Source organism: Chrysochloris asiatica, unplaced genomic scaffold (assembly GCF_000296735.1).
Source record: "Chrysochloris asiatica unplaced genomic scaffold, ChrAsi1.0 scaffold00044, whole genome shotgun sequence".
In the NCBI taxonomy this organism is placed as follows: Eukaryota; Metazoa; Chordata; class Mammalia; order Afrosoricida; family Chrysochloridae; genus Chrysochloris; species Chrysochloris asiatica.
The window spans coordinates 8,369,069-8,384,212 of record NW_006408562.1 but is presented as its reverse complement, the minus strand read 5'-3'; the positions used below and the strand labels follow the sequence as shown (position 1 = coordinate 8,384,212).

Here is a 15,144-nt window from a genome sequence, read left to right as displayed (position 1 = left end):
GAACCGACTCGACGGCACTTAACAACAACAACATTTAACAACAATCCTATGTACTAATAAGCTGAAATGGACGGGTATTGGCCAGTTTTAATCTGACCATCACATGGTTCACTGTGCCAAGAATCACAAATTAAAGAGGAATGGTGTCACATTCATCATCAAAGAGAACATATCAAGATTTGTCATGAAGTACAATGCTTTCTGTGATAGGATAATACCCATATGCCTACAAGGAAGACCAGTTAATACCACTATTATTCAAATTTATACACCAACTACTAAAGCCAGTGATGATGAAATTGAAGAATTCTGCCAGCTTCATCAGTCTGAAATTGATCAAACATGCAGTCCAGATGTATTGATAATTACTGGACATTGGAATGCAAAGGTTGGAAGCAAAGATGAAGGTTCAGTTGTTGGAAAATATGACCTTGGTGATAGAAACAGTGCTAGAGATCACATGATAGAATTTTGCAAGACCAATGACTGCTTTATTGCAAATACCTTTTTTAAACAACATAAAAGATGACTATACACATGGACCTCACCAGATGGAATACACAGAAATCAAATTGACTACATCTGTGAAAATAGACTATGGAAAAGCACCATATCATCAGCCAAAACAAGGCCAGGGGCAGTCTGTAGAACGGACAATCAATTGCTCATGTGCAGATTCAGGCTGAAGCTGTCTAAAGAACAAACTAATCTGTGTTGGAAGAAGTACAAAAAGAATGCTCCTTGGTAGCCAGGATGGCTAAACTTTGTCTCTCATATTTAGGACATATCCAGTCCCTGGAGCCTTAGGTTTGGATATCAGGTTTGGTAAACTGGAAGATAGGAGAAAAAGAGGAAGACCCTAACTAGATGTATTGGCACAGTGGCAGCAGCAGTGGGCTCAAACTTAGCAAGGTTGGTGAATAACTGGGTAGTGTTTCATTCTGTTGAGCATATGAGTCAGTACCGACTGAATGGCACCTAATAACAAGATGCCTTATCCCCTCCCTTTTTTTAAGCTTTTATTGTGACTTGAGTGACAGTTTACATGGGAGAACATCAGTTTTACACTCATCCTGTTGTATTTTGTTTCATTGCAATGATTACAATCCCCTCCGTGAATCATCATTCAACAGTATTTGCTGCTATTCCCTCTGGATGTTTGGGTTGTACACAAAAACACTCAGGAATATATAATAATTTAAACAACCAAAGGGCACATTCTGCAAGCCTGCCTTCTATCCACTAGCACACAGCCTTGCTCTTTCCATGAGTCTAGAGTCCTCAACTGCTCTCTCTCTTGGTGTCCTCATCTCTGCTCCCATCTCTGGTGTTGCTGCTTCTCTGAGTAGGATGCCACATTCTGCTCGTGCTCTTCTCCCTTGATGGTCCTAGGGTTCTCTCTTCCTGGACTGTAAGATTAACTACTCCCCATTTTTGTTACAAAATTTCTACCTTTACAGTTGTAACAGTCACAATTAGTCATGATAACAATCACTATTGTAGTTCCATCTCCTTTCACCAGACCAGTCTAGACAAGATGAAAACTATTCAGTGGGGACTATACCATCCCCCCCACCGTACACTCTTAAACTAAAGTCCCTTTTGAAAACTTTAAGCCAGCCACTCCTTGCCTTTATAGCCCATCCCCCACCCTCACCCCCATTATATAAAGGTAGCCAATGTCTAAATTTGCCGTGTGGCGATGTGGGTTAATGTGCCAGACTGCAAAGATGTTTGAACTGCAAGGTCGGCAGTTCAAGCTCATCAGCTGCTCCTCAGAAACCCTAAACAGGGTCGCTATGGGTTGGAATCGACTCAACGGCACTTCACAACAACCACATCAACCCTGTATACCAAGGGGATAGTCTTGATCCTTGATGTGAAGACTCCTTTCCTCTTGGTAAGCTTTATGCTCTTTCAAAAACTATCTTGTAAAACAGCAGCTCAGAAGATTATATAGAAATGTTTAGATGTCAGTGAGTTTATATTAATGAAGGAGGAACAATTCTGAACCAGAGAGAGAGGTGGCACAACTTGAATGTAATTAATGTCAGTAAGTTATACATGTAGAAATTGTTGACTTGGTATGTTTTTTCTAGTATATGCTCAACTACAAAATACATAAAATGAAGAGAGAGAAAAAAGTAACACAACCACAATATAAATGCTTAGGTTTAGAGAAGGGAATAATAACACCCCCTAGTCCTTCTACTGGAGTTCTGGTGTGGCGCTGTGGGTTAATGTGCCAGACTGCAAAGCTGTTTGAACTGCAAGGTCAGCAGTTCAAGCTCACCAGCTGTGCCTTGGAAACCCTATACGGGGTCGCTATGGGTCAGAATTGACTCGATGACACTTAACAACAACAACAGTCTTTCCACCATAATGCAATTATGTAAGTCAGGGTGGGGAACCTTTTTTCTGCCAAGGGCCATTTGGATATTTATGACATCACTTAGTATAAATGTATAGTGTTCTGAAAAACGTTCCTAGATGTACTGAATTTCTAGTCCTGCCTTGGTAGGGCTAGACCAAATGACTTCATGGGTTTATATGGCCTGTGGGCTGGATGTTCCCCTGCTTTATGTATTTTAATTTTTTCTTCTTTTGTGCAGTTTTGATAGTGTTGTTATTCTGCATTACTTGTGATTATCTTAACAATTTTTGTATCCTGCTCTCCTGGTGTGGTGTTGTAGGATAAGCTAACCACAAGGTCAGTAGTTCAAACCCTCCAGCCACTGTTGGGAAGCCGTTTCTCTGGTTGCTGTGAGTTAGAACTGACTTGATGGCACAACAACTTTCTCAATACTTACATTTTTTTGTTACTCATAAAACTTCTTTTTCTATCCTGCTATAGTTCATAAATACTGAAATAATGGTATGAGTTAAGAGTTGTTGTTATGTGCCATGGAGTCAGTTCTGACTCATAGTGATCCTGTACAGGGTTTCTGAGGCTGTAAATCTTTATGGGAGCAGAAAGCCTCATCTCTCTCTCACGGGACAGCTGGTAGTTTTGAACTGCTGACCCTGAGGTTAGCAGCCCGATTTCTCGTAACCACTATGCTACCAGAGCTCCTTATGAGTTAAGAGTATCATTAACTATATGCTGGCTGGCATGGAATTTGGTATGATACCCTATTTGCATTGAAATAGCAATTTAAATACAAATTTCTTATGTTTTCTTAAAAATTGATTAAAAATAAAGTGCCTTTGAAGAAAATGTGACAGCTATTTACTGATCTGCAATAAATAAAAACATATCAAATAGTTAGACTCTAATGTCTTTTTATTATTGAAGGTCCATTTTAGCTTCGTATCTTCTGAAGGAAAAGCTCAACATTTTGGGCAAATTGGGGTGTCTCCTAAGCTGTGCCGGTTCCGTAGTGCTGATTATCCACTCCCCCAAATCTGAGAGTGTGACGACTCAAGCGGAGCTGGAGGAGAAACTCACCAATCCAGGTAACTCCTTTCCCACAACGCTGCTGCTGGTAGAACTTGCCGAGAAAGGCACAAGGTCTCTTGAATTTTCCAGACCACATGCTTGTGATACTTCCAGATTGTACACGTGTACCATTTGATAAACCCCTCGATCTGTTTTCACATACTTTGTCTTCATCATGCTTACCTGCCTGCAGGCTTCCCCCCTTCTCTAGCTCCCTCCCTCTGGTGTGTGAGGAGTCATTCTGGACTTTTTCTTGAGCTTTGAATGGAGCTGTACACCTGGCTGGGTCCCCGTTGTGCATTTGTGACCATGCCTGAACAACTCCTGGAAGCTGCCTCTCAGTATGTCTGGAAGGAAGCTCTCAGACTCATTTCTGTCAACCCTTCCTGCCTGCATGGGTTTCGCTGCAGCCTTCTGAGCTTGGTTTCTCCAAAGCTCTCCCTTTCCTCTCCTAGATCCTGACTCCTTCTAGAGTCAGAAGGCCCACCTCTAATCTCTGTCCCCCTAGGCTGAGCTTACTGATGGTGTCTGCCTGTTGGTTCCTGCAACAACCCCCCCTCGTTGGTAGCCCTGCATAGCCTGCTCACTTCTCTGCATTCTCAGGCCTCATCTGCAGTGGTCCCAGGAGCCTGCCCTTGTGGATGGGGTCCTCTCCTTGGTGCCATGGCCCTTTTTGATGCTCCTGTGTCTGCACAGCAGTGTTTCTCACAGAGTTGAAGCTCTTTGAGAGCATAGACTGCGTTTCATTTATCTTTGCATAGCCCACAAGGCTCTGGATATTTTTTGACCCACCAAAACTTATTTGACATACAGTAAAAAAGTACTATTTGCATACTAATATTGGTCTTAAAGCATAGGTTTCTTTTAAATTAATTCTGGAAGGCCACCAACAAGGAGCCCAGCCCGGTAGCGCAATGATTCAGCTGGGCTGCTAGTTTAAAGGTTCCCAGTTAGAACCCACCAGTGCCTTGGAGGGAGCAAACACCTTGGAGAAAGCTTGCTGATCTGCCCCTGTGATGGTTTGAACCAAGGAAACCCTGTGCAGTGGTTCTACTCTGTCCTAGAGTCAGACTCTCCCCTATGTTTTACAGCAGTAGGCCACCAAGTCTCCCTTACACCAAAATCAGCTGGTATTTTGTAGTTGTCAAGGGACAGTAATTGACTTAACAACATATGTGTGTAACAATTTTAAAAAGTGATTCCTAGTGGAATTAGCCACAGCTATAGTTCCTTGTGGAGTCCTGTTGTGGCGCTGTGGGCTAATGCATCAGACTGCAAAGTCGTTTGAACTACAAAGATTGGTGGTTCAAGCTCACCAGCTGCTCCTTGGCAACCCTATACAGTGTCGCTATGGGTCGGAATCAACTTGAAGGCACTTAACAGATAACGCCTTGTAATCTTTTACCCATAAAGTTATATGTAGGATAAGCACTGGACTACTAACCACAAGGTTTGCGGTTTGAGTCCACCAGGTGCTCTGCCGGAGGAAGATGAGACTTCCTGCTCCCGTAAAGATTTTTAAAAGCCTCGGAAACCCTCTATAGGGTCTCGATGAGTCAGAACCAAGTCGATTGCACTGAACAACATTGAAGTTTTCAATATGCTACTCATTTCCTCCTTTAAAAACTGAATTCTTTCCTATGCTGTGAGAAATGAAAAAGTACAAAGACTGAAGAGCTGAGAACTAGGTATGAGTGCCCTAAGGGATGTACTGTATGTAAATTTCTGAAGAATCTTTCAATGGCTGGTTTTTGTGTTTTGTTGTTTTTTCCTACTGCTGTTAAAAATACAGGTAACACAACATTTTCCAGTTCAGCCTTTGTCCCTTGTACAACTCAGTAAAACCAGTTCCATCACTTATGCTGTCCAGCCATCACGGGGATCCATTGTCATATTTTTTATCCCCATGAACAAAAGTGTATTGTTAGGCAGACTTCCCGCTTTCCTTTCCCTCCTGACCCTGACAAACAGCCGTAAAGAAAAATGCTGTATGATAAGTGAAGGCATGACAACACAGGTCAACCTCGAAAACATTCCGCTGAATGAAATGAGTCAGACGCAGGAGGGCAAACACAGTATGCGTTCACTCATCGGAAGCCCTTAAAATAGTGAAATGTATAGAGACTAAGTGCTTCTTTTCTATGAATGTAGGTGATTCTAGTATAGTCAATCCTAACTTATTATTTATATTAAAAAGTGTCTCAGTTGAATACCTATAAAATTTGCATGAAGATATAATGGTAGCAAAAAAGTTTTCTTTTCTTTTTTAGCATGAAAAACTTCTGGTTTTCTTGCCTAGAATATAAGATGACATTTATTCTGGTTTATTAAAATAATAAACTTCATTGATTAAAATTAAAGTGTTTTAAGTTTTTTTTCTTTTTCTTTTTTAAAGGGAAAGGCATTAGAATGAATTCTTGTTAAGTAATTGTCTCCAAAAAATTTTAAGTCAGTAAATCTTTGTATTTCTCCAACACCTGATATGTGAGTTCTAAAATTCAAAGCCATGAAGGACAGGAAATGCTAGAAGGAAAGTTCTCTGAAGAGAGAATAATGTAAAACTCATTCTCAGTGGGGACAATGTCATCCCAAGAGAGCAAAAATTGTTGTTGGGAGTTACAGAATCCTACTTTTCTCTGTATAAAGGCATAGACATCCCTACGGTACATACACAGACAGTGTATCCTTGTAATAAAATTCCCTGGAATTGGGCAATTAAGACATGACCCATCCAAAGTGGGTTGTGAAGGAGAACAATAATGGGGGAAATGATTGGGACAGACTGATGTAAGACTTATAACGTGGAGACGCATTCGGCTGCTTTCACTAAAATTCCAAATAAGAAATTAAGCTTGCTCGTTGACAAACGTGTTTTCTCATGCCTGGTGTTTTCTCCTGGAGCTGTGCAGTTCTCAGTCTCTAGGGCATGTTGCCAGCTCTTCCTCCCGACCCCTCTCTGCCAGCATAACTGGCTGGTCAGTCAGCTCTTCCCTGCCCCTCCGCACTGCCCACGCCCACCTCCTTCCATCTCATTGCCTGGGACCCTCTGAGATCAAGTCCAGATTATCTCTACAGTTTTCTCCCGTAAGAGAAAGCCCAAACTACTTCCTCAGGTACAGCTGCTTTTCTTGCTAATAAGCTGCACACTAAGGCTCCCTGGTGTGGCGCTGATCCAGCGTGGGACTGCTAACTGCAAGATCAGTGATTCAGACCCACCAGCTCTCGTTGGAAACCCTGCACAGCGTCGAGCCCTGGTGGCATTGTGGCTGGCTCTCTGCCTGTGCCTAGTGCTCCTGGCTGGGCTTGTTGTTAACTGCAAGGTTGGCAGTTCAAACCCAAGGTCGGCAGTTACTCCGAGGGAGACAGATGAATTTTTCTGCTCTTGTCAAGACTGATAGTCTCGGAATTCCTCAGGAGCAGTTCTACTCTGTCTTTAGGATCGCTGTTAGTCGGAATAGATTCGATAACAGTGCAGTTTTTAAGCTGCACACTACCATTCAAGTTGTTGTTAACTCTCTGCTTTTCCCTCACATTTTTAGTTTGTACAGGCTGATCTTTCTGCTCTCTGTTGCCTTTTCTCGAGTTCGTTGGTTGAGCTCCCAGACATCTTTCAAGTGTCATTCCAGTGTCCCTGCCCCCTGGAGAGTCCTCTGGACGCTGTCCACTTCCATCCCCCACCCCCTTACTGCCAAGGAAGGGCTAGGCACCCTCCACCACAGTTTTCTGTGTCCCTTGTGGGCAAGCACCTCCTTTCTGTTTTGCATATCTACACCCTACTGAGTTTGCTAAGCTCTTTTCCCATTGCTGTCAGGCCCAGTAACCTAACCACCACCTTTCTGATCTGGGAATGACATTTATGGAAAAGACAACCTCCTTGTACACATAATTTCAAAGCAACCAATATAATGCCCTATTTGTAGTAGCTCTGGTAGCGTAGTGGTTACGAATTGGGCTGCAAACTTCAAGGTCAATAGTTCAAAACTACTGTTCTGTGGGAGAAAGATGAGGCTTTCTGCTCCCTGTAGAGGGAAACCCTGTAGAGGGTCGCTATGAGTCGGAACTGACGCCACAACACATAACCACCTCCAATTGTAATATAATTAAGGAGCCCTGGTAGCACTGTAGGAGAAGCACTGCAAGAAAGGCAGTTCAAACCCACCAACTGCTTCCTCAGGAGAAAGATGAGGCTTTCTGCTCCCATAAAGATTTATAGCCTTTGAAACCCTACACAGGGTCGCTATGAGTTAGAATCCATTGACGGCAGTATAAAAGAGAAATAGCAGGATGTCACTTTATAATAAAATCTGCATTTCAGTATATAAGGGCTTCAAAACGTTTGTGGGAAAGTGGAATTACCTTTTAATTCCATTTTCTAAGAACTGTCCAAGGAGCTCTGGTAGCGTAGTGGTTACGAATCGGGCTGCGACCCTTAAGGTCAGCGGTTCGAAACTACCAGCCGCTCTGCAGGAGAAAGATGAGGCTTTCTACTCCTGTAAAGATTTACACCCTTGGAAACCCTGTACAGGGTCGCTATGGGTCGGAACCGACTCGACGGCACTCAACAACAACAACAAAGAACTGTCCAGGCACTACCTACATGAGGAGTTGATGAGGATCTGGCCGCTGCTACTACAGAGGAATAGGAGATCTTCTGTTCTTGACGCAAACGTTCAGTGCGGTCTTGCCATCAGCAGTGTGAGCCTTAGGAATGAAGAATTCTTCTTGATGAAGTTCTGACTAAAAAAAAACACTCCTACTTTAATTAATTACATATTAAAGTCATGTAAAACTTAATGTTTTAAATGCATAAAATAGGGTCTCACCTCTGATGATTATAAACGTGTTTCACTTACAAGCCCAAGGCTTGGGTTGTTTTTTTTTTTTTTATTGTGTGGGGCACATAACCCAGTATCCCTTGCCTCTGCCCAGTTATTACAACAGTTAGACCTAGCTCCATGGCTTTCCCACAAGCCCTCCTGCTCCCACGGCCAGGTGCCCTATCCTGTATGTCTGTGATAGGTAGGAGGTAAAAGGTTTGTTTCACTGACTGTCTAAACTAAGAAAATCCATTTTGTGAATGTCTTTAGTTTTTAACCTTAAAGCAACTAAGTTGGTTTTATTTTTCACTGAGGGCTCTGGGTGGCAAAATGGTTAAGTGCTTGGCTGCTCACCCAAAAGGTTAGGGGTTCAAACCTAACAGCGACTCTGATAGAGAAAAGATCTTGCAATCTGTTCCCATAAAGACTAGGAAACCCAATAGGGCAGTTCTGGTTTGTCATGTAAGGTCCTTATGAGCTGAAGTCAATGTCATGGAACAGAGTGACAAGTTTAGGAGGTATGATGTTTAATGGCGAAAATCATTGTTGTGGATTGCACTAAGTAAATCTGGTCAACTCAGCCCAGAACACTAGAGTGCGTGACTACCCTGAGTGCAGGCCAGACCCTGCCCTCTGGAGTGCAGTCCCACCGAGAGAGGCAGTGATGGGGACCCCTGGGTTACAGTGTCTGGGTCATTGCCCAGAGTCACCATGTGCCATCTGTGTTCCAGTATTTGTGGGCTACCTGTGCATCGTGCTGCTCATGCTGCTGCTGCTCATCTTCTGGATTGCACCAGCCCATGGACCCACCAACATCATGGTCTATATCAGCATTTGCTCATTGCTGGGGAGTTTCACCGTGCCTTCCACTAAGGGCATTGGGCTGGCAGCCCAAGACATCTTCCACAACAACCCTTCTAGTCAGAGAGCCCTCTGCCTGTGCCTACTGCTCCTGGCTGTGCTTGGCTGCAGCATCATCGTCCAGTTCAGGTACATCAACAAGGCACTGGAGTGCTTTGACTCCTCAGTGTTTGGGGCCATCTACTATGTTGTGTTCACCACGCTGGTCCTGTTGGCCTCAGCCATCCTATTCCGGGAGTGGAGCAACGTAGGCTTGGTGGACTTCTTGGGGATGGCCTGTGGGTTCACAACCGTCTCTGTTGGGATTGTCCTCATACAGGTGTTCAAAGAGTTCAATTTCAACATTGGGGAGATGAACAAATCTAATATGAAAACAGACTAGGATGAAACAGATGTGGGGTGGCTTGAAGAACAGGATATGTACCTATGTGTGTTCTAATATGATGCGAAGTGGGAGAGAGGCTGAAGAACTGATGTTGGAGATGCCCGTGATGGGTGTTCCGGTGGACAGAAGCCTACACCCAAACACTCCATGCAGGGGAGCATCACTCAGTCCCATAATGGAGTCCCAGCCCTGTGGAGGCTTAAGTTGCTAGAAGGTTGCCTGGGTGTCACCTCTCTGATGAGACGGAGCTCATTTCATTGTCACTAACCTGCAGGCTTACATGAGTGCTCGCTCTTTCCTTTTAAAACACTTCAACGTGAAAGCTTAAACAGAAAGTAAAGATGGGCTCTTTATAGTTATTTTTATAAGGCAGCAGATTTTCTTACTCAGATTACTTTGGAAATGGGAGAAGGTCTTTTGAAATCTGCCTCTGTCAAGTCAATGCTTTGGTAGTTGTGTTCTTTAGCGTTAAGCATGTACAACATTCTGGTACTGTCACAATTATCTAGTGCTGCTATCCCAGAAATACCACAAGTTGATAGTGTCAAGAAACAAATGTATTTTCTCAATTTAGGAGGTTAGAAGCCCAAGTTCATTGTCCCGCGGGGGAAGACTTGCTCTCTCTCTACTCTGTCTTGGGGATGGTCTAAGTCTCCCTGTGGCTGGGCCTCTATTCTCCTCACTCTTTGTTTGCTCAGTCTTCTTTTCTGTTTTGTACGAGATTGACTCAAGACACACCTTACACAATCCTGCCTCATGAATACAACAAAGATACCACCTCTTCCCAAATGGGATTATAGCCACAGGTGTAGGGGTGAGAATTTACAACACAGATTTTGGTGAGGGCGCAATTGAGTCCATAACAGGTAAGAGTCATACACATTTAATTGTTTTTAATCCTTTAAACAAGGTGTACTCACTCCACAACCCCTTGCTTCCAGCCTGAAAACATTTTAACAGCAAATAGAGAAGAGTGAGTGGACATGAGTCAGTGTCCATTTACAGATGACTTTCCGTAGCTTCAATCAATTCCAGTGCCTTTATCACCTGTGCTATTTGCTTGATTTGACTACTACTCTGTATGTTCTCTTAGATTAGAAAAATGCAACTTTCTTGATCATACTTTCATATTACAATATTTGAACTCTAAGTATTACAGTTCTAAGTATTAGAAGTAATAGTTCCTTTTGACCCTTTTAGCATGCGGTTATTGTCCAATTAAAGACCATTGCATGAGGTATTTTATTTGTATTCAGTTTATATGACTGATATTCACCATCAAATATGGTGGGGGCTTTAAAAAGTTCATGGAAGAATTCCAATATCTTTTATTCTAGGAGAATAAAATTAAAATGCATTATTGTTGTTGTTGTTACGTGCCATCCAGGTGATTCCGGCTCATAGCAACTCTGCATAGGGTTTCTAAGGAGCATTTGGTAAGCTTGAATCACTCAATTTGTGGTTCAAACTGACTTTGCAGTCCAGTGCATTAACCCACTGCGCCACACCAGGACTCCAAATGTGTTATTGTTAAGTGCTGTTGAGTTGGTTCTGACTCATAGTCAGTTCCGACTCATAGGGACCCTGTATAGGGTGTATAAGACTCTTTTGTTGAGTCTTAAATAAGACAAAGACAAGACAGAGATACCCAGCATAAGATCATCATCATGCCCAAAGGAGTCACATCCATTTGTTTAAATTATAGGGCCCAGAAAGCAAATGAAATTCATCACAAAGTCATGCTTGGTGGTAGATCAAGTCATCACTGTCGCAGGTAGCAGCACTAAGGAAGCGGAAACGGAACACGATTGTAATATGTACACTCATTTAGATTTAACAAGTTTACAGGATTGGTTCTGGGGCCCTCCAGCCATGTTAGGTTATGATTTGTGACCATGCAACCCTGATACCCCAATTTCCATTAGGGCTTGCCCTTTCCGGGTGGCTTGGGGAATTGTTGTTTCCTTATTTTTTTTTTTTCTTTTTTTTTTTTAAACTTTTTATTGTGAATTGGGTGAAGGCTTACAGAGCTGATCATCAGTTTTACATGCAACAATTCATACATCTTGTTTCACTGCATTGATTGCATTTCCCTTAATTGCTTATCCCACTTCGTTCATATGTTTCCTGTTTTCAATCCTCCTTCATTTCCAACCCTTCGGAATTTTGTTCTTCAGGAAATGTTTCCCTTTTGTTTTCAAATGGTTGATTGTTCTAAGGTGTGTGCATCTAGCTGATACCATTGTTCCCCTTATAAACCTGTTTGGCTGGAAACTGAACCATCAGGGTGAGTCAGTTCCAGACCTGAAGGGTGACTGAGGGCCACAGGTTCCAGGGTGACACTGCTTTCTATCCTGGTCTTTTTTGTGCTTTTGAGCTTTGTTCCACGTTTTCTCCCTCTCTATCCAGGACCTTCTCATGTGAGCCTTTTCAGAGCAATTGGTTGTGGTAGCGGGGCACCATCTAGTTCTTCTGGTCTCAGTGTCATGGAGATTGATGTTCACGTGGTACGTTAGTCCACTGGACCAATTGTTTCGATGTGTCTTCAGTTTTCATCACTTTTCTTTCCTCTGGACAGGAAGAGACCAATAGTTGTACCTTAGCCACTGATGAGCTTTTAAGATCCCAGTTGCTACTAACCAAAGTAGGATGTTGAATATGGTCTTTGTGGACTGTATTATGCCAGATGACCTTGGTGCCCCCTGAAACTATTGTCCTGAGCAACTCAGATGTTTGGTGATGTCTTAGAAGTTTTCATAACTTTATCACCTGTATGTTCCACCACTTTCATGGATATATTTGCAGCAAAGGTATATATCCAGATATAGATATCTTCTGTCAACTTATATATATTTATAGGTGGTGGTACCTTGCTTTTACTTGATATGGATTTTCTATCCAAAGTCTTAATTCCCATCAAATGATTGGGTGGGACCATGCAAATATGGTGGTACAGGATTGATTAGTTTTGCCATCCTGTTAGGTTTATAAAGGCAACATCTCAGAAGGAGGAACAGATGATCTCAGGACCATCAAGAAGGAAGAGCATGAGCAGAGTGTGAGATCCCTACATAGAAAAAGAGCAGCTGTGGGCTTCTAGGCCCATGGACATAGTGAAGTTGAGCGCCTACAGGCAGGAGCCTGTTGAACAGAATGTGCCATTTGGACATTTACAGACTGGCTACAGGGGCTTTGTAACACTTTCCCAAGTAGGGCAGAGGCCGAGGGGCTCCATGGCTGAGAGACCAAAGATAAGAATGAGGTGCGTCTGCAGAATGAGGCAGAGAAGGGGTATTCATGACTGGGAAATGTCTGCATCCTGGCTTGTTTCTGATCCTGAGTTGTACCCTGTTCACTTCCGTAATAAGCCCAGTTTCATGAATATTGTCTCTTGAGTTCTGTGTGGCCTGATCGTGCCCAGATGTGAAGCAGAGTGCTGTGGGAGGGATGGTTGTTGGCAGAACAGGGTAAAGAAGGTTGTAGGGTGGAGGCATGTCTGACCTCCGTTTCATAGGAATCGATCTTGGACTGGGTTTGAGCTTAATTGTCTTTCTCCATTGTGAAGGCAGAGGAAGTCAGATATGATCCCCACATGATTTTCACATGGGTATACTCCCACTCTTTCTCTCATACCTATTACCCTGCATGTCTACCTATACATCTGCCCATTGTTGTTAAGTGCCTTTGAGTCGGTTCTGACTCACAGTGACCCTGTACAGGGTTTCTGAGGAGCAGCTGGTGGGTTTGAACTGCTGACCTTGTGGTTCGCAGCCCAGTGCTGATCCTACCACGCTGCTACCCATAGATCAACATAACTGCAGGATTGTGTACATAACAACATTTACCTTGGTTGTCTTTAACTCTTGTACTCCCTCTGCCTCTTTTTATTTTTTTGCCAACTTCATTCTTAGTGTATATTTTCTTTCCCTTCTCCCAAGATAAAACAGTCTGTTTTATCTTGAAATCTACTGACTTCCTCCCCATTTGGAAGTTCCTTTTCTATATCAAGGTTGAGTTCTGGGTGGTATTGTCATTTGCGTTCATCTCATGTTGTTGGTTCTCTGTCCAAATAACTCCTTTTAGTGTTTTTGGGATTTTTTGTAAGGTTGTCCTGCTTTATAGAAATTCCTTTAATTTCTGTGTATCTGGAAATGACCTAATTTCACTGCTGTATTTGAGGGACAGTGTTGCTGGGTATATGATTATTGGTTAGCAACTTTTTTTTTTTTCTTTCAGAGTTTTATATATGCTATCTAGTTGCCTCTTGCCTGTATGGTTTATATAATAAGAAATCAGAGCTTAATCTTACTGGTTCTTTTGTAGATAACTTTTTGTTTTCCCCAAACTGCTCTCAGGATTCTTTCCATCTCTGGTTTTGAGAAACTTAATTATAATGTGTCTTGGTGATTTTCCTTTGGGATCTATCCTGTTTGGGGTTTGTTCAGCTTTTTGAATGTATATGTTCTTATTTTTAACTTTTGTTTTGAATTGAGTAAAGATTTACAGACAAGATCATCAGTATTACATTCAGCAAATCATACACTTGTGTCATTTCAATGATTGCAGTCCCCTCCCTGCACAGCGGTTATTCCGATTCTTCGCTGTGGATACCATGTACACATATGCTCTTTAAAACTCATGTGCTTGTGGGATGAATATAAAAATACAGATCCCACTCTTCTCCCATACCAATGCAGCATGTGTCTGTCCATACATCTACACACAGAACACTTTTGTTCTAAGGTTGTGTATGTATCACTATTTACCACTTTCCTGTTTAGACCTTGCATACCTCCTATGTTTTCACCTATCGTCATCATTTTGCCAACCTCCCTCCTCTTGTACATCACTCTCCCTTCACCCGAGTTACCATGTGTCTCCCTGCTAGCCAATGAATTGCTCTCCCTTCCCTCCTACCCCTGGTAACCATCAAAGAATGTTTTTATTTTAGTATGAAACCTTTTCTTGAGTTTGTACAATAGTGGCCTCATACAATATTTGCCCTTTGTGATTAACTTGTTGCAGTCAGCTTATTGCCTTCCAGATTCATCCATGTTATTAGGTGTTTCACAGACTCATCAGTATTCTTCAGCATTGTGTGTACAGTACCAAAGTTTGTTTATCTGCTCTTCTATCGATGGGCATTTAGACTGTCTCTATCTTTTTGCTGTTGTGAAGAGTGCTGCAGTGAGCATCAGTGTCCATCTATTCGGGTCCTGGCTCTTTCTTGTGGATAGATACCAAGTAGAGGAATTGCTGGGTCATACAGTATTTTCTATTTCCAACATTCTGAGGACTTGCCATACCGTTTTCAAGAGTGGTTGAACCATTTTACAATCCATACCCTTGCTGGCATTCATTGTTTTTAGAACTTTGCTGTTAATGTTAGTATGATGAAATAATATCTCATTGTTTTGATTTGCATTTCTCTAATGTGTGGCACTGTGGGTTAATGTGTCAGACTGCAAAGCCGTTTGAACTGCAAGGTTGGTGGTTCAAGCTCACCAGCTGCTCCTTGGAAACCCTATACAGGGTCATTATGGGTTGGAACCAACTCAATGGCACTTCACAACAACAATAATGGAGCCCTGGTGTGGCACTGTAGGACAATCACTGAACCACAGAGTTGGTTTGAACCTGAA

At 42.5% G+C, this 15,144-nt stretch overlaps 1 protein-coding gene across 1 annotated transcript in view; it reads left to right on the top strand.

Moving 5' to 3' along the window:
• Positions 1–9,499, top strand: part of NIPA1 (non imprinted in Prader-Willi/Angelman syndrome 1) — a 72,569-nt gene extending 63,070 nt beyond the window's left edge. Inside the window, exons 4-5 of the mRNA XM_006861872.1 lie at positions 3,296–3,456; positions 8,988–9,499. Coding sequence (XP_006861934.1) covers positions 3,296–3,456; positions 8,988–9,499 — 673 coding nt within the window. The remainder of the gene's footprint in view (positions 1–3,295; positions 3,457–8,987) is intronic.
• The last annotated feature ends 5,645 nt before the right edge of the window (positions 9,500–15,144 follow it).